Source organism: Myotis davidii, unplaced genomic scaffold (genome assembly GCF_000327345.1).
Source record: "Myotis davidii unplaced genomic scaffold, ASM32734v1 scaffold580, whole genome shotgun sequence".
Lineage (NCBI taxonomy): Eukaryota > Metazoa > Chordata > Mammalia > Chiroptera > Vespertilionidae > Myotis > Myotis davidii.
In genome coordinates, this window is record NW_006293313.1 from 1210774 (window position 1) to 1231376 (window position 20603).

A 20603-nucleotide genomic window follows, 5' to 3' on the forward strand; every position below is an offset into this window, starting at 1 on the left:
TGCAGAGTAGGTCCCAGCACCTGTTTTCTCACAGTTGAAATGGCAGAGTGGACAGATTTCAGTGCTGGTTATATGAGTACCATGAAAATCCTGCCGGTTGTAACATTCATGATATCTCTTTCCTCATCCTCTGGAATGCCCGTTGCCATTTGCCTAAAGGCAGTATATGTGAATCTTGGCCCCAAATTCCAGAGCAATACTTCACAGTCTTCGTATATTTTTCCATCATGTGTAATCACATTTTATTATAACAGTGTTTCTAGTTTATATTCTTACATGAGAACATTCTCTCTCTTGTGGAATCAAAGCCTAGGCCTTAGATTAGAACAAGATCCTTCTTTTGACTCATATGCAAATTTAGGAATTAAATGCAGATGGAAATACAGACCTAAACAATTTGCCAAGGACAATCCGGAGTGTTCACGTCTTCTAGTAAATTTTCTGTTCCAGTGTTCCAGGCAACGTTTTAAAAAATCGGTAGACATAAAAAAAAAAAAAATCGGTAGACTTCTACTGTTCTCTTTCATCCTCAGAGCTGTTACTTTGAACTTTATCTTCATCCTTAACATGGATCTTAGGAGATGAGTCATCCTTCTTTCATAGGGCCCCACGTCCTGGAGGGTTTTCTTACGTAATATTTAGCCTGAGACTTCACTGAGGATCCTGCAGGGGGAATGCAGCTTCCTTCTCCCTTTGGCTTCCATCTGATTGGAGGAGGCAGGCCTGCACATGATGCGTCGTACTCTGGGGACTCTCAGCATGTGTTTATAATATCCTTGGGGTAATAAAAGATCATTTTAAAAGGACTTCTTTATTCCAGAGCAGTACTGTCCAATGAGCTTTCTGAGATAATGGAAATATTTTCTATTCTGGGCTGTTCAGTACAGTAGCCACTAGCTGCATGTGACTATTGAGTGGCCAAACTGGGACTAGTAAAACAGAGGAAGTGAGTTGCAAGTGAAATAAAAATCAAATTAAATAGTAATTAAAGTTTTAATTTCAATAGCCACATATGGCTATCAGCTACTGTATTGGATGGCACACTTGCAGAGTATGGAGAATCCAGCCCATTGCTCAGGGTCCTTATATCTGTGGACCCTACTTAACTGATGGCTTGGTGGTGATCTACTGTGGTGGCTTCTAGAAGAGAAAAAGGGGGTAACTCTGTTCGCTGTTGCTAAGCAAACCCTTTGACTCAGGAAAAAACAGTCAACTCTTTAATCTTCTGTCTATAACGTATAAAGGATGGGCTTCTCCCTCCCACTGCCTTGGTTTGTCTGTTGCCACTTTGCTAGTATTTTCTCCATCATGGTTACTGCTGAAGTGTCTCCTCTTAGAAACTAAGCATGATGGTGGAGGGAGAGGCCCAACTGACACTTGATATGCAATCTGCATTTCTGAGCGACTCCATTTCCTTGGTTCAGTTGAGCTCTATTTAGGTTCATGCCGAGTCCACATTCTTCCTCCTCCTTTGTCACTTCTATCTCATTTTTCAGCCCCTGAAATCTTGTTTTGACCACACCGCTCTGTTGAGACTGCTTTTGGCCAGGACAAAATATTTAATCCAGTGGACAATTGTGAGTTCTTCATATGACACCATTAACCAGAGGTTTCAGTAACTAGCTTTATCTGAAGACTATAAACCTAGATCTCCATTCCAGAACTTCTTCCTAGACTGGGCGCCATAGCCAGTACATACTGGGCATTTCTACTTATCCATCCTAGGGAAGTCTCAACTTGATTTTCCTTAAACTCATCATCTAATCTTAAATCTACACCTCCTCCATTGCTCCCATTCTCTGTGGGTGGTAACTTCCAGTTGCTCAAACCAGAAACCCGAGTGTCATTCATTATTCTTTGTTCCCTTCTTTGTTTCCTTCCATCTTCAACAAGTTCACTTGATTCTACCTCTATTCTAGTTTCTGAATTTGTCTAATCCAGGGGTGGGCAAACTTTTTGACTCGAGGTCCACAATGGGTTCTTAAACTGGACCGGAGGGCCGGAACAAAAGCATGGATGGAGTGTTTGTGTGAACTAATATAAATTCAAAGTAAACATCATTACATAAAAGGGTACGGTCTTTTTTTTTCAATAGTTTTATTCATTTCAAACGGGCCGGATCCAGTCCGCGGGCCGTAGTTTGCCCACGGCTGGTCTAATCCTATCATCATTTATATCTTTCACAGAGTGCCCTGCAGGTCGTTGGTGCCCTAAAATTCTTCTTCTCTTGTTTGGGTTACTACAGGTCTTCCTGCCTCTTGTCATGTCCTTTATCATTTCTTCTGAGATTCCCTGTTACTTTCAGAATAAAGTTTAAACTCCTCAGTATGGTTTCCAAGGCTCTGTAGAAACTGTCTCTTAACCTCTTCTTCCAACTCTGTACTAGGCAATGTCAATGGCGAGAGGGGTAGAGATACCAAGATTCATGCAACATACCATCAGTCATTGAGGAACAGACATTGTCAGAGAGGAATTAGAGATCTGCCTGACAAAATCCTGTTTATATGGTACAGGTGCAGACCAAGATCTTTGGGAGTTCATGGGAAGGAGGAATAACTGGAGGTTTCTAAGAAGGCATATCCCAGAAATGGTACTTGATTGGACTTTGAAGGCTGGGCAGGACTCGCAGTCAGAAGGAAGGGGCGGAAGCTATCTGCTTCCTATCTTTTCTGCTTCAGACTCAGACAATTTTTACAAAACACTGCTTTGATCATGCCATTTGCTGGCTCAGAAACTTTGAATACTTTTGTCTGCCTCTACCATAACAGCCAACTTCTCCCTAATTGGCTCTCACATTCAGTTACTGTACTAGGAGGTTTTTAAGGTCATTTACAACCCTGAGTTTATGATTATATAATTTTGCTGTAATAGTTTTACTTTCCACAACTTTTCTATGTTCCTCATTTTTTGACTTCCTGACTTTGATGATACTACACCATTCTCCTGGAATGCACTTGGCTGTCTTCCTCTATTAAAATTGTACCTTTCTTCAAGTTTTCTGTGAAAGTCTCAGATCACATCAGACCAGACTAATCCCTTTTGTTTGTCTCTGATGCAGAGCAATTACTATGCATAGGATTTGTCTGATAAGTGGTTATAAACCCCTTGGCATACTCTCCTGTGATTTGAATCTTTTATTGTGTATGCACATGGACAAGGACAGAAACTAGAAATGAACATGCAAAAAACATTGAGCTACATGGTAACATGGGTTTCTTTTTCTCTGAATGTCTTTCAATGTGTTCTTATTTTTACAAAAATTTAAATCTCTTGTTACATATTTTTAAAATCATTATGTCTCAGAGCATTAAACCTAGTTTGGCTTCATGTATTTTAGGGTTCTGGAAAGCCTTCCACAGTGACTTGGTTGTAGTAGGAACTTATATGCTTAACAACAAACACAATAAGAAGCTATAGGGTAATTATAGCTCACATATGAAGCAGAAGCACATGGGGGGGGTGCTTTGTATTACATTCTCACATGTTTACTTCTATAGAGCTTGTTCTTCCTTTGTTCTTTGTGTTTTGTGTGTGTATCTCACCACCCACACTAGATAAATTGTAGGCTTCTGATTATAGGGGCCATACCTTAATCACGTTCATATCTTCCACAATAGCACCTTGCAAATAGCTGGTGCTCTCAAATTTTTGACTTATGTCAAGTGAAAACATTATACCTAGGTCTGTTTTCCAATATTGCACAGATAACCAGTAAAGGACCTATGAACAAGATTATGTCCAAAGGCTCAAGTTCACTTGCAAGTCTTTACAAGATTTCCCATAAACACATTTTTAAATACAGTGGGGCCCTGACTTACGAGTGTCCCGACTAACGAGTTTTTCGAGATATGAGCCGTCTCTCGGCCGAGTTTTTGCTTTGAGTTGCGAGCTAAAATTCAGGTTAGGAGCCAGCTTCAGATACCCCATCGCTAGTTGGCGCAGCGAACGTCACAGTGTGGGTGCATCAGACCCCTGGTCACAGTCAGACACAAACTCTTTTTATTATATAGGGTTAATATACACTTTTATTATATAGGATTACTGTTTTGAACAGTGGTTCAAAAGTGTGATGTTGATTTCTGATGTGGCTCTGAGCCATAATATCCCATTACTTTAAACAGTTAATGACTTGAGCTTTTTCTCTGTTTTGGACTATTTCATTGATCTTCAAAACAGCCTTTAAGAACTATGAAACTGCTAGTTAGAGGGTTCAGTATTATTAACCTTATCAGAATATCCAAAATAAATTTAGTTTTCTTATATCAATAGATGTTTACTCATTGATTTACCAAAAGAAAGCCTTCATACCTTTTTAAAAAATGTTTTTAAATTGATTTTAGAGAGAGAGGAAGGGAGAGGGAGATAGAAATATTAATGAGAGGGAAAGATTGATTGGCTGCCCTCTTGCACCCTACTGGGGATAGAGCCCACAACCTGAGCATGTACCCTAACTGGGAATTGGACGAGTGATCTCTTGGTTCACAGGTTGATGCTCAACCACTGAACTACATGGGCCAGGCAGAAAGCCTTCATTGTTTTGACTGATAGAGGAACACAGTGCCTGGACATGTGGGCTCTAGGGTTAAATTGTTGGGGTCATCTCTGGCTCTTAACCCCTGGCGTTGTGTTATAATGGTGTCGACCTCACTGGGCTTCTTATTCAACAGATATTTGTTAGAGCTAACTACAGTGTGCCAGGTAGTTTCTAGGCCTGTGATGGCGAACCTTTTGAGCTCGGCGTGTCAGCATTTTGAAAAACCCTAACTTAACTCTGGTGCCATGTCACATATAGAAATTTTTTGATATTTGCAACCATAGTAAAACAAAGACTTGTATTTTTGATATTTATTTTATGTATTTAAATGCCATTTAACAAAGAAAAAATCAACCAAAAAAATGAGTTCGCGTGTCACCTCTGACATGCGTGTCATAGGTTCGCCATCACTGTTCTAGGCACTGGGGATATAGCAACGAATGAAATAGACAAAAACCCCTGCTCACAAGGAGCTCACATTCTAATGGAAGAAGACAGACAATAAACACACAAAAATTTATTAAATTATATAGTACGCTTGAAGGCGAAAAATGCCATAGAGAAAAATAGAATAGTGTAAAGGGGATGAGAGTCCTAGAAGAAGGGAAGGATGCAGTTTTGAACAGAGTAGTCATGGTATGCCTCACTGAAAAGATAAACTTGAACAAAGACTTGAAGGAGGTGATGTCAGGAAATATGCTTATATCTGGTGGAAGCTTATCTAGGCAGAAGGAGCAACGAGCATAAAGCCTTTGAGATGGGAATATGCTGGGTGGGTTATAGAAATAGTGATCAGTGTGGCTGAACTTCTCCAATGAGGGAGATGGAGAGTAGGAGGAGATGACTCAAAGAGCGGAGGGTGCGGGCAGCTAAGTAGGGCCTTGTGGACATCCAAGTGGCAATGTTGAGTTATCAAAAACGTATATGAGTCTAGATTTGGGGAGACGGGTCAAGCTGGCTTTGTTCTATGGGAGTTGTCAGAATATAGTGGAATTCAAAGCAGTGAGATTGTAAAATGTCACAGAGTTTGGGATCTGGAGGCCAACTACTTACTAGCTGAGTAACTTTGGGAAATCCATTTAGCTACTCTGGGACTCAGTCTCCCCATCTGTAAAACGAAAATAATAATAGTAACTACTTCACAGGGTAAAATTAGTTAAAATCACTAATATCTGTAAAGCGCTTGGAACATGGCATATACTTAATAACTACTAACTGTTCATTTTCAGTACATCTACTCTGCACACCTGCGGGGCGTCCCGAATACTTGCCTTAACTCCTATTATTATTGATGCAGCAGTGCAGCGATGCTTCCTGTGGTGTTACTATGTTTTTGGTTTGTGACTGTTAATTGGGACTAAGAGTTCCACTGAGTTGGTTTTGCTTCAGAATAGTGTCCTGAATTTTTGGTATATTAGCTCTGCCTAAGTTGTTGATACATTTTTTTTAAAGCCTGTATATATTTTAGTATCTGTTACTTGTTCAGAAAAAAAAAATCTTACACGTTTCTTCAGTGCTGCTCTCCTTTGCTTTTCTCAGTGCTCAGCAGAGGAGCAGTCAGGTTCACAAGAAAAACACAATTGGAAATCAGGTAGGAATTGCCTAAAAGAATTAGTGCATGCATGCCCCAGTAAGTTTGAACTAAATTGCTTGATTGACTATTAAAAAATGCAAATTAATCCTGCGCAAATTTTGTTGGAAATGCAGCTTTCGGTTTTGTTTTGTTTTGGCTTTTAAAGTTTTTAGAGCGAATTGTTTGGGTTTCTCTTTTCTTCTCATTATTTTGCTACACGATGCAGTTAACCCTATTGATTTATTTTAAATAACTTCTCTGCTATTTGCTCTGTTTTTCAAATTTGACTCCTTATATCCTACTTTGCTTGCTTACATTACCAGTAAGTTTGATTTAACAACAAGTCTGTGAGTCAGTTTAAGGTTAAAATATGGTGAATAGTTGCATGAGCTTTCTGATGCTGCTGACTAGTTCACACGTTTGCACAGCTTGATAACAGTGAAGGGACAGCTCATGGAGAAGGCAGTTGTTGCATTTCCCTGCTGCCACACCCAATTCCTGTTGGTTAATAAAGATGTTAATTCCTCAGAAGATCTGATCTTTTGAGTTTTGCGTTTTGGGCTGAACCACTGTCTCTAATAGCGCTCTACAGAGATTGCATTAACTCCGATAGTTTGCTGCTGCTTTTATGTTTTATGTGATAATGAATATTTGCATTGTTATTTCTTTTCAAGTCAAAACAATGATGACTTTATAGTGCTTTTTTTTTTAATGCAGAGGTACAATTATTGAACAAATTGAAACCTCTGCTCTAGATTTTTTTCCATTGTTTTGAAAGGAGAAGAGGTAATAACAGACTTTATTTTAAAAACTTTTTTCCTGAACTAAAGCATATAATTCTTTGCTATTTCAGGGAACCAATCTTCCGCCTTCAAGGCAAATTGTACGAGCTAAGTTCTGTAAGCTTTACTGTTGCTTTTTCATTTAGCTTCCCATGGGCACAGTTTTGTCTTTAACTGATTAACTCAACTAGCGCTTGCTACTAATTTTTTTTTTTAAACCTAGGTTGTCTTGTCCATAACACCCTATCATTAAAACAAAAATCCTCTTAAGAGGGTTCATCCCTTCACTGCTAATAACTTGCTGTGATTGAAAGGTATGAACTAGTAAACTCTAAAATGCTGTAATAATAAACCCTTAACATTGTGGATGCTTTGGTATTTCTCTAACTTTAATGGGCCTTAAAAATAATTAAAATCATTAATGATCTCCATCTCTGTCCTTTTATGCCATGTTGTTATATGGTGTAAGCCTTTGTATAATACTATTTCCAATAAATGTTGATGACGCTCCTACAAGGTGGGTGAATATTGAACATCTGATTTGTTATATTTGCTGATAAACCTCCCCAAATTCCAATTATTTGCATTTTTTTAAAACAAAACCAAATTTACATTGATTGCAATTTTATATTGCTTTACAGTTGAATCTTTTAAAACTAGATACTCTATCTTCATTTTATGAAAGTGTAAAGATTCTGTCAAATTCTAACAATCATTTTTGGGGGAATGATTCTACTCTCATTTCTACCATGGCTGAAGCAGCCCTAAAGTCTTCCTTCCTTCCAACTACGCACAGTGGAGGATGAGATGGGAGCATGGGCCAGTTATTTGCTCCATGTTGCTTTGGAAGAAAAGGACTTTGGAGCTAGACATCCCTTGCTTCAAATTATGACCCGTCACTTAGTAGCCAGATGGCCTTGGACAAAGTGAGCCTGAGTTTGCTCAGTTACGTGATGGGAAGAATAGAAAAGATTTCTGCAGGGTGAATGGGAGGATCTGATGTAATATACACAATGAGGTTTGCAGCTGGGTCCTGGGTTTGTGACCTGTAAAGACCAGACACCTTGCTCCCAGCAGGTAGGTGCTACTTGTTCAAACTTTTGGGAGAAAACACATAAAGTATAAGAAAATAATAAAAGTTATAAGACGAGAACAATGAAACACTGGAAATTAGAAGCCATGACACATTATTCCAAAGATTGCAATGCGCAGAAAAAGCATTTGCCTATAAAACTTTCCTCATGGAAGTACATACTTATTGGGAAAGCAATGATACAGTGGCATAAATGCATACTCTAAATCAGATCTGAAAGGAAACTCTGAACCAGTTACCAATTATATTACTTCCAAATGTTCAAATCATGCTAACGTGTTTTTATGACTTGACTTTTGCTGAATATTTCCAAACCCATACATTTTGAAAGTTTTATAAATCCAAAGATAATAGAATTGGGGGGACTGTTAACATAGGATACAGGTACTTTATCCCAACCTCTTGGGTCCAGTTGTGCCTTGAAAGTCAGATTTTTTTTTATTTTATTTTAGAAAAGCAATACATATTTCTGTGGGGTCAGAGATAGCACCCTGTAATTAAACACATTATTTTTCTGTAGTGAGACAAATGAATAGTCACACCAGATAGATTAAATGAGACATAGAAATACTTTCATGTTGTCAGGTTTTGCTGCTAAATTTGTTTAAAAAAACTTTTTTTTTTTTGCATGTAATGGATTATGAACCTGAATGTCTTATTTTTCAGAGTAAAATCCAGTAATTAAAAGCAATATAATATAGTTTAGGAATCCTTTATTTTTTTCCTTCTTAGTAGAAATGAATCATAATGACTTGAAAACATTTTCCTTTTGAATTTGAATATCTGATGCTGATTTGGGTTTGTATTAATACAGTTTATCAGTCAAGAAGCTCAAAGCCAGGGAGCCATGGAGCCCAGCCTGCTGACTGATGCAGACTTTTGTGGTTGGTGGGCTGAAAATTCTGCAGGATCCCAGCAAGTGGTTCATCCATTCCAATATGCATTTCAGGCTCTGGGTTGGAAGAATTGCTATGCAGGATCTATACTGAAATATGTTAGAGGGGTTTAAGGAAAGCAAAACTCCTCTTTAAAGTCTAAATTCCAATTGCTTTTCTCTACCTAGGAATTTGCTTACAACTTTTATAAGGTGATGTCTGCAAATGTACAGAAATTTATGAGTACACAATTAGCTTCAGGTTGGACTGATCAAAAATGTAAATTTAAATTTAATTTCATTCATCCCTTCATTCATCAAACATGTATTCGAAACACTCTGAGTGATAAAAACTGTGGTAGGTGTTTAAGCCAGTGATGACTAAGTCACAGCCTTGTCCTCAGGGCGCTCACAGCCCAGTGAGGATGATGGTAAGTAAGAAAACTGAAGACTGCTTCCTTCTTCAAGGCTAATTCTTTCTGATCCTCCAGGTCTCACTGAAACATCACTTCTGCGAGAGGTTGGCCCTGACCATTGGAACTAAAATCACACACCCCTCCCCAGTGTCTTACTATCATCTTAGGCACAAAATTTGTGCACTCAGGTGGGGAGGGTCCCTCAGCCTAGCCTGCGCCCTCTCACAGTTCAGGAACCATCAGTTAGCGCTGCCTTGGAGGCGGGAGCGGCTCCTGCCACGGCCACTGCACTCGCCAGCCATGAGCCCAGCTTCTGGCTAAGTGGTGCTCCTCCTGTGGGAGCATACTGACCACCAGGGGGCAGCTCCTGCATTGAGCATCTGCCCCCTGGTGTTCAGTGCGCGTCATAGTGCCTGGTCGTTCCACCATTGGGCCGAAATCAGCTCCAACATCCCCCGAGGGATCCCAGGGTGCGAGAGGGCACAGCTAGGCCGAGGGACCCCACTGGTGCACGATTGGGGCTGAGGAGGGAAGTTGGCCAGCTGTGGAGGGTCCATGGGAGGGCTCCAGGGTGTGTCTGGCCTGACTCACTCAGTCCTGATCGGCTGGACCCCAGCAGCAAGCTAATCTACCAGTTGGAGCATCTGCCTTCTGGTGGTCAGTGCATGTCATAGCAACTGGTCGACAGGTTGTTCTGGTCATTCCGCCGTCCGGTCGCTGAGCTTTTATTATATAGGATTTTGAATTGATAGCAGTGATCTAGATATGAAACAGAACTATAAAAAACTACAAACAGGAAGAGAACCAAGATGGCGGCCTAGGTAAACACTTGTACTTGCTGCCTCCCACAACCACATCAAATTTACAACTAAAATATAATAACAACTATCATCCAGGACCGTGGGAAAGCTGGCTGAGGGGAAGTTTTTTATCTTTCTTCACTAGGACCTAAGCTCCATTAATGATATTTTTTTTATGATGCTTAAAGCAGTTGAATATCATTGTAAGGTTTTAGGCATGATCATATTAACGTTTTAGAAAACTCCTGCTTATAGTGTGGAGAAAGTTCTGAAGGCAGAACAAGGTTAGAAAAAGAAGACTAATCAGGAGGCTGTTGCTGACAAGAGATTATGGTGATCTGGGCCAGGCTATCTATACTGGATTCAAGGACAAGCTCATGAGTTTGGGAGAACTAAATAGGAAAAATCCAAAGGAGGTGTGATGAGATGAGTGTTGGGGAGACATCTGGGGATCATTAGCAATGCTGTTCAGATATATGATTTAAGTACAGGTGAGATGGTGGTGCTCTTAATGGAGAAAGGAACATAGTGAAAAATTCAGTTTTGGAATCAGAAGGGTATTTGTTGAGTATGAATCACTGTGGGAGATTGAAATAAAAGTCCACTGGGAAGTTGTATAAAAATGTATAGAGTTTAGAAGACACAGAACCTATTCCAAAGGTAGTAGGAAGCCACTGAAGGATTTCCAATAAAGAAGGGTTACCATCTGATTTGTATGTTAGAAAGGTCTGTGTGTCAGCCATAAGGAATGGTTTGGAGAAATAAAACTAGAGAGATGGAAATTTTTGAAGAGGTTTTTGAGGTAATTTCGTTAAGAAAATACAAATGTTAATAGTGGGAGGTATGTAGGAGAAGGAACATTTAGGAACGGTTAGCAGGTAGAAAGAGTTAGAAATCCTTTTGGGGATATTAAATCATCCTCCCAGGCTATGGCTAAGGGATCCACTGTTGGGAGTGCAGAAGTAGGAGGAGCAGATTTCAGTGGCAAAGGGAGAAGAAGGTGGTGATTGCAGTCTGGGATATATTTTTTGTGCCTGTTAGTGACATCAGTAGAGTTTGAGGTTGAAGACTTGTCTACACTGGAGATAGAAGTTTTATAGTTTTCAATGTATACTTGGTAGCTGAAGCCATGAAATTACCTACAGAGGATGAGCATATAGAAGGAATGATGTAGAAAGAAGAGTCCAGACGAATGAGGAACTTAAAATTAGTCTAGGAACTGATAAGTAGGAAAACTTGGAGAGTAGTAGAATGAAAACCAAGGGAAGAGAACATTTCAAGGTCTTGAAGGTTATTTCCAGGGAAAGGTACGATAGTATTAAGTGTTTCCAAAGAGTCCAGAAACTTTGGGGAAGTTGTTTAATAGTTGGGCTGGTAGAAGGTTCTGTGCAGTATTGGGGACTAAAGTAGTATCAGTCCTCTTGCTCTTGTGAATTGCTCTTCTACTCCACAGCTAGAAGGTAGCAAGAAGCAGAGAAAGCAGACCAAGAAATTGATGTCCTGAGCTGGGGTCTTTTTAGGGAGGCAGCATGTACGGTCAGGAGAGCAGATGAGTTAAAGTTTTAAAGAGAGATAGGTTGAAATAAAAGATTATGTCATCTAATATGAATGCTTTTGATTGATGTATTCATCAGGACAGGCCAAGCAAGTAACAAACAACCCAAGAATTTCAGTAGTTTACTATAACATCAATTTAATTCAACCTGCAGTAACAATCCCATGAAGGTCATTGAAATGGGAACAGCCCTGCTTCACACGGTCAGTCATGCATGGTCTTTGGAATTCTCTTCATTTTTCTAGCAAATAAGAAAGAGAAAGAAGCATGAGGGAGAGAGATTTTCAAGAACAAGCCTAGCAATGACATTTTCATTTCCATTCCGTTGGTCTTCACTTAGTCATTTGGCTCCACCTACCTGAAGGGAAACAGGAATATAATCTGAGCTTGCGCCCAGGGACAAGGAAATACAAAAGATAATGTTGACTGAAAATGGGAAGGAAGTGGGAAAGTCAGGGCGCTGGGAGTTTTACTGAAATTAGAGAAATACATACCAGGATTAAGGCAAAGAGGTGGTAGGGTTGGAGGTTGAAGTTGGTGAGTGAGATGTTGTATCCCAAGGTTTAAGAGGCCAGGGGATGACACCCAAGCATCAGAGATGTTACTGGAACAAGCAGAAACAGATGCTGGAGGAGGGCAAACAAGTGAGAACTATAGACTTTCGTGGAACATTGTTAGTCTTTAGAAGGCATGGGCAGCTGAAAATGAGTGGCCAGGATATGTTGACTGATAATTTACTTCTTTAGCTATAAGAATCAAGGAAGGGAGGCACATATGACTTATTCCTTGGCCCAGCCTTATTGTCTGTTTTGTTTCCCAACAGTGTGTCTTCTATTGCGTTTACTGTAGATTGGAGTGTGAGATTTCTAAAACCTATAATCTCCAGACAACCTTCTTGAATTATAGTCTGCAAGCAGAAAAGATCTTTATTTAAAAAAAATTCAAAACAGGGTTTCTTTCCTCCCTACTTTCTGTAAACTAGTGTTAGTAGTCACTAGTCTCTTTTTCTTAGGACTACCTACAAGTTTCAGAAATCAGCACAGCACAACATCCTAAAATTTTCCTACCAAATTCGAATCACCTCTATAGGTATAGCTGCTGTTATCATTTCAGAATATGTATGCATGCACACCCAAACATAGGTACACATATGTACACACAGACAGACACATAGTTTGAGATTTTTAAAAATACAAGTGGTCATATATTTTACACATTCTACACAATAGCTATAAGCTCTACAAAGGCAAAGAATTTTGTCTCTCTTATTCACTGATGTATCTGTAACATCTAGAACCTGGTGAATAGTAGATGCTCAGTAAATGTATTGAAAGTTGAACTTATTTAATCCATTTAATGATGTGTCTTGGAGATCGTTCCATGTAAGTACACAGACCAAAGATGACAAAAAACTTATTTTGCTGGTGCATGGTATTGTACATTCCATAGTTATTTAATGATCTCCCTAAGGAATTTGTGCTCTAGTTTTTCCAAAACAGCTGAACCAGTTATAGACCCAATGATATATGCAAGTATATGAATCCACAGTAGTGAATTTTATTGAGATGGTCATTCTTTCATTATGAACAAATTATGTAATGTATTATATATATATTGATAGATGTACTAACCATCCTTGGTTCTCTAGTATGAGGCATATTTGGCCATTAGGGGGTTGGTTCTTTTGCCATTGAATAAGTTTTCCTCTTATTAGTATATTAATTAGTATATTTTGCTTATGAACTAAAGTCATTCTTCATAAAGATACATAAACATATTTATAAATGAATAAATGAAAAATAAAATGACTGACTATGCAATACTATTAAAATTTCTACTGACAGAGAAATGTCACAGACAGTGAGGGAAAAAGACTATTGTATGCCTCATTCCTGATGATCTCAATTTGCTTGAGAAAGCAGGAGGCTGGGCTGTTTGTTGAGAGCCAGGGGAGTGAGAGTTACAGGGGAGCCTTAAGAAGATGGTGGAACTCAGTGTAGTTACCATGTGGAATGTAAAGACAAACCAAATGGCTTTCAGCTGTTGGACTAAGTCTCCCTCCCAGTTCATATGCTAAGACTCCAGAGTAGAGAAGCTAATTTATTTGTTAATACTGAGAGACCCCAGTCCTTTCAATTCATCAAATTAAGGGTTTAGCAAAGGACAAATAATAAAACCTCACAGCCTACAAAGGTGCCCTAGAATCTCTCGTTAGTGATGCTGTCCCCGTCCTATACCAGAAGGTCCTTTTGAAAGGCTGTCCCTGGTTCACTATCACAGTGAAAACAAAAGTTAACAGGAGCCAATCAATTCTTGTAAGTGTTTCCAATAGTGCTCTTTTGTTGTTTTTGCCCATTGCTCTCCATATTGAAACCAAATCCACCCAACACATAAGTATGTCCCCAATTCACCGTGACCAAGGCAAATTATAGTTTCTGTCCCTAAAGCGTGAATCTCTTCACATTCAGTGCAGTAACATTACAGAACTTTTCCTGAGTGAGTCAGTGTTTAGCCCACGATCCTCAAAATATGGAGACATCTTGACATTCTTAAGCTATTTCATCGAAAAGTGTTCTGAGATATATATTTATAGAAAAGAGAGCTCATGTTGATCGTGTCAGTTAGGGGAGAAACCAGGGGTGGGGTGGGGGCGAGAATCTGGTGATGAGCCCTGTGAGCTCCATTCTCGATATTACGCCAGACTCTTTGGTTTATCTTGAGTCTCATTGTCAGGGGACCTAAATGTCAGAACATTAATCCTGGCATTAGTGTAAATTGCTGGGCCATTTTATTATAATTTTTAAAAATTATGTTTTGTAATAAGATACTCCCATTTGAGAACAATCTTTTTCCCCCCCTGAAAAAGGTATTTATCTTCTAATCATAGGTCATAGATTTTCCAGATAGGAGCCTTACATGTCCATGCAAAATTCTATTTGTCATAAGTCTGTCACCATTTCATGTAGCCACCTCTTTTCTTCTCGTTCCAGACACTTCAATATGAGCAGGTCTCTCATAGCTTCTGTGGTTTGTATGGCACAAGAAGATTGTAATTTTTTAAATATTGAAATTTCATCTTTACATAAAGTAAGCGAACGTAGGCTTAATAGCACAAGTTGGTTTCTCATCTGTATCTTGTATTATTCAAAGGCCAGACCAATTTTGAGCACCAACATGGCATATGTCTTTTTTTCTCTTTATTTTTTAGAGTAAGGGGTATTCCAGTTTCCTGTTTTCTAACGATGCTAATAGTTAGCATTTATTAAGTGCTCTGTGTGTGTGTGTGTGGGGGGGGGGGGCTCATATTAAAACCGAGATTTGTACATAGATTGTCTCATTGGATATTTCCAAGAGCTTTATGAAGTTATCCCCAATTTGATGGATGAAAAATGGAGAGTCACAGTCTTAACGTGACTTTCTCATAGTTGTTCCATAATAAGTGATGGGGTTGGGGTTTTACCTCAACTTTTATTATAAAAACTAGAGGCCCAGTGCATGAAATTTATGCATGGGCAGGGTCCCTAGCAGCTGCTGGCTGCCTAGCAGGGCCTCCCTTCCCCCAGCTGCCTACTGCAGCTATGTGCCATTCTGCCCTCTTGTGGTCAGCACACGTCTAACTCCTGGTCGGTTGAGCTCCCGCCTGTGGGGACAATTTACATATCAGCCTTTTATTATATAGGATTGTCAAACATAGCAAAGAGCTGGAAGCCTAGTTCTGTGAAAGGCCATGTACGCACCCCCCAGTTTGTTTGTGTGTACATATACTATTTGAAAGTAAGTTGCAGGCATCATGAACTGCTCATCTCTAAATACTTCAGTTTCATTTCCTAAGCAAAAGGTCATTCTGCTTTTATGTCCACACCAACATTTTCTCACCCACGAGGATTAACAATGATTTTTAATACTATCTATTGTTCTTGTGATTCACTTGCAGCAATTCTAGTAGCTTGAAAGAGTTAATGCTGGTCTCAGATTTATATGAAAAGACCAATGTGGTTTATTTAGAAAGATTACTGTGGAAAGACCTGGAAAGACCAGTGTGGTTTATTTGCCTAGCAGTATATATTTGCTAATTATCTTGGTGCAGAAAATAAGTAAAACTTATCAGAGGTGATCTCTTGAACAAAGTGTAAACATGTAGAGCTTTAGGTAAATGAAGGACTAAAATGTCTTACCCCCAAAGTGACTATGAAATCTCTTTGACTCAGCAACTAATCCATCCCTCACCTCAGGGAATTCTCATGGGCTGAATTCACCGGGATGAATGTTCCCTCTCCAGGAAATGAGTGTCCTGGTTTCCTAATTGAGCCTGCATTCCTTGAAGCTTTGCACTGTGCTCTTGCCTCACCAAACAGTTGGCTGGAGTGTTCGTCCTGACTCCTGGTGAGGTTATTTACACTCTGAGCCTGTGACAGATGCCCCCCTTGGGAGGATTATTCTATGTGCTGCCATTTATATTGTCTGGATGGAGCATTACTTGGAAACGGTGCACATAAATACAAATGAGCCTGACAAATACGCGCATGAAACTCAGTCATCATCATCATCATTTCATTTCCAGTGCCTTTGATTTATTCTTTGTTTGCAGTATCCTATGAATTCTTTATCTATGGGGTCCTATGACCTCTGCCCCTTTTCTAAGTTTCAAGTTGAGTTTCTATTGACTGTTTATAAGTGTTTTTTTAATGAGAAAGCACTATCATAACTAAAACATTAGTTGAAATGCAAGTCATTTTATTGTTTCCTGCCCCAGTCTACTAAACATGATCTTCTTAATTAAGGTAAGACATTTTTAGCGCCGGTTTGTGTTTTCAGTGTTTTTTTGTCTCTTCAAAAATCTTTTCCTTCCCCAGCAACTCTGGTCTTCCTGTTGACCTGCTGCGAAGTGGAGGAGGGGGAAGGGATAAGAGGGACTTGTTTTTGAGAACTCAACTATCTATAAATGATTTCCTCTCGTTTGGTACATTCTGATGCCTGGTGGCAGGACCCATGTCCTGAAGGAAGGAACCATGTCATCCTTCACTCATCCTGTGCTCAGAGCTTGACCACGGCTGTGAATATTATCTCCTATCACTCCTGACATTTCTCGTGCTTCTCTTCCCGAGCTACATAATTCATGTCACTGTTTTCCGGTGCATACGGAGCCAGGTTTTAGAAATATGAGACAATTTTAAAATTACAGATGCAAGGCCTTGCTGCGTGAGCCAACATCTGCAGCTAGTTTACGAGGTTAAGCAAAATAGCTGCTCTGGATGACTGATATTAACCAGGGCCTCTCCGTTTCCCATCAGAAATAGGAATGCCTGTGACTTCTACATTCTTCTGTTTTCAATGGGAATCGGGGTTTCATCCACTACATACCTCACTCTATTAAGTTACCTCACAGAGCATCCTGAGTTACAATTAGCCATGATTGGGGAGGCCAGTGAGAACATGGGTAATTAACGTCCACCAATAATTAAAATACTTACCTTAACCAGAGCCCAACACTCTCTCCTAAAACCTTATACTGAAATTCCAAACCAGTAAAATCTCATAGAATTTTCTTTTGTTTTGGTGCAGACAAAATAAAAATCTGGACACATCACTCCCTTGCTTACTGACAACCCTCAAAAGTACTTCTTTCCCTTTAGGACAGTGGTTGGCAAACTGCGGCTCGGCAACCCACGGCTCACTAGCCACATGCGGCTCTTTGGCCCCTTGAGTGTGGCTCTTCCACAAAATACTGGCTCTTCCACAAAATACTGACTTCTGCGCATGGGCCACGAAGTTTCAATTGCACTGTACGTGCGCGCCCGCACGTGGTATTTTGTGCAAGAGCCACACTCAAGGGGCCAAAGAGCTGCATGTGGCTCGCGAGCCACAGTTTGCCAACCACGGCTTTAGGACAAAGTCCAAATGTTGCCACCTTTTATCCATTCCCTGCCTGTCTCCTGCTCCTTGTCGCTTACACTCCTGAATTCTATGGGCTAGCCATGGTGACCTTCAGGCAGTGCCTCCATGGTCTTTCCCTGTTGGGACTTTTAATGTGCTTCTTCCCGTGCCTGAAACATCTTTAAAAAAATTAAATTAAATATATACATGTATTGATTTCAGAGAGGAAGGAAGAGGGAGAGAGAGAGAGAGAGAAACATCAATGATAAGAGAGAATCATTAATCGGCTGCCTCCTGCACATCCCACACCAGGGATCGAGCCCACAACCGGGGCATGTGCCCCAACCAGGAATCAAACTGTGACCTCCTGGTTCATAGGTTGACACTCAACCACTGAGCAACACTGGCTGGGCTCTAGGAACTTCTTTAAAATGGGTTCTGTTTAAGATATGCTTTCTTCATTGGCCAAGTCTTAGTTTTGTTTTGTATTTGCATCAAGATGATGCTGTGAAGGTACTGAGTCATCATTTGAAATCAGAATTGCATGGGAGACCTTCAAGTCTGTCACCCACCCATTCCAATCTGGCTGCTTCCCCTCTCCATTGAGCCACAGAAATGATGCCTGGCAAGGTTGTGCAGCCAGCACATATTAGCAGAGCCACAGTGGTCATTTAGACATTGAATGTTCTCATGCCAGTTACAACTGGCTGCTTCCCCAGTTGCTGGACCTTCTCTCAGAACTCTCTCGCCGACAAAAACCTCCCCTTTATCCAGAAGTTAAAGGCAAGGTTTGGTCCAGAAGGGGGCCTCCTGTACCCTGCTCAAGCGCTGAGTCCCACACCTCTTCCAACTGGTCAGGCTGCTGCCATACTAGTTGTCAAATGTTTTGAATATTATTTCTTCAACAACCTCCATGTTACCCAAACCAGGGAATAATTTTGACTTGAAGTCCTGCTTTCCCTCACAGTGGCATTAGACATTTTCAGCTCTCCCATGAAAAGTCTCTTCTGGTGACTTCTGTGGATGCTGTATTCTATTTTTGTCCCACCCTTCTAGCTACTCTCTCTCTCCTTTGCAGGTTCATCCTCTCCATCCAGCCATTACCTGCTGGTTTTCCTTAAGATGCAGTCCTAGGTCCTCCTCTCTTCCCACTCTAACTCTCACTTTGTTATTTTTTCATACCTAGGGCTTCCGTTACTCCTGTAGTCAGCAATTCAGAAATCTGTGTATCTGATTGAGACTTCTCCGTAGACGGTGGTTTATTTTACATGTTCACCTCTTTTTTCATGTCCAGACAGAACTCATTACTTATCCCCTCCCTCACCTTCGTCCTCCTACTCTCTCTCAGAAAATTTGCCTCCACAGCCTGTCCAGCCTCAGAAATTAATCCTTGGGCGTCATCCTGGACACCTCATTCCCCTTCATCTTCCATTTTCCAATTTATCATTGTCATAATAGTTTCCTTCCTAAATATTCCTCAAATATGTCCACTCCACCAAACATCAATTTCCACCACTCCTAAGTTACCATTGTCTGTGACTTAAGATTGTGTCTGTTCTCCTGCCTCCTTTCCCTTCTCTGTAATCCCTTCATCGGACCAGAGCAAGAAGGAACTTGTCCTGATGCCAATCTTAGGTCACTGCCCCACTTTAAGCACTTCAAAGGCTTTCCATCCTCTCAGGATAAAGACCCAATTTCTCCACATAAATTACACGGCCGAGCATGGTTGTCCTCCCCTCCCAGGTTGTCTTGTATGAGGCTCACTCTTGCTTTCTGTGCTGTGCATTCCATCTCCCATTGCAGACCCTTCCGATTTCAGTGCAGTGTTAGAGTCTGCCGGCACCTCTTCTTCCACCCGGCAGGTCTCAATGTACTGAACTGCTCCTGGGTGGCAGCAATCCAGCTGTCACTTTACATTGATCTGTGTGAGTCTTTGTTTAGTGTCTCGTCCCCATTTGTCTATAAGCTCCATGAAGTTCAGGAACTGTGCCTGTTTTGGTTTGTTTTTTAAATATTTTTATTTTTGACTGATCCTTGTAGTTTCAGTGTGCTGCCTGACCCTGATAAATGACTCACCCATCTATATAATAAAAGGCTAATATGCAAATTGACCAAACGGAGGAATGACCGGTCGCTATGATGCGCACTGACCACCAGCGGGCAGACGCTCAATGCGGGAGCTGCCCCCTGGTGGTCAGTGTGCTTCCACAGGGGGAGTGCTGCTCAGCCAGAAGCTGGGCTCATGGCTGGCAAATGCAGTGGCGGTGGTGGGAGCCTCTCCCACCTTCGCAGCAGTCGGACATCCCCCAAAGGCTCCCCGGACTGTGAGAGGGTGCAGGCCAGGTTGAGGGGAGCCCCCCCACCCCACACACAAGTGCACATAGGTCGTGCACCAGGCCTCTAGTTTTCTATTAAATGAACTCAGAAATATTTACGAAGGTGCTTGTTTTCTCTCTCAAAGAAAGCCCTCTGAATTATTTTTAGAATAGACAAATTCTGCTCAGGCCTTGATCATTATGTGGTATCTCTTCCCTTGTGTGTGTGTATTTTTGCCCTTGGACGTGAGAAATGGATGATGGGCTTAGCTCTCACTCTGTTTTGTATCATTGGGAATCTCTTCCACATGGAGGGCTCCCATGAACTTCAAAGGGAGCTCTGCACATGGAAAAGATACACAGGAAAAAAGTGGAAAAAGTAGGGTCCTGATTTTCATCATGGTTAATGGCCTGGACCCTGGAGAGGGTTAGGTGAGTAAACGCTGAGAATAAACAGCCCACTCTTAGTGAGCTCTTCAGAAATAGCTGAGCATGTGGAAGAAGGAATGTGTAAACAGGCAGGCAGGAAAATCCTGGGGAACAATGAAAAGGGAAGGAATTCCTTAAGAGTCGTTTTGAGAATCAAGATAATATAATAGCCTAGTGCACCACAGAGGCCAGGCAAACGCACTCATTGTGTGAGCATGGGCTGATGTTTTGGGAAGCCACTTTGATAGGGCAGAATGAATGGAAGACGGTGGAGACACCATACATGTAGTTTTTGCAGATTGGAGCAGTCCCCAGAAAAGTGAGGGGGGGGGGCAGGGGGGGTGGCATCCCTAAGTGA

General features: G+C 40.8%; 1 protein-coding gene across 1 annotated transcript in view; it reads left to right on the forward strand.

Moving 5' to 3' along the window:
• Window positions 1–20603, forward strand: part of DNM3 (dynamin 3) — a 283200-nt gene that overhangs the window by 33303 nt on the left and 229294 nt on the right. Inside the window, exons 9-10 of the mRNA XM_015566069.1 lie at window positions 6074–6125; window positions 6961–6990. Coding sequence (XP_015421555.1) covers window positions 6074–6125; window positions 6961–6990 — 82 coding nt within the window. The remainder of the gene's footprint in view (window positions 1–6073; window positions 6126–6960; window positions 6991–20603) is intronic.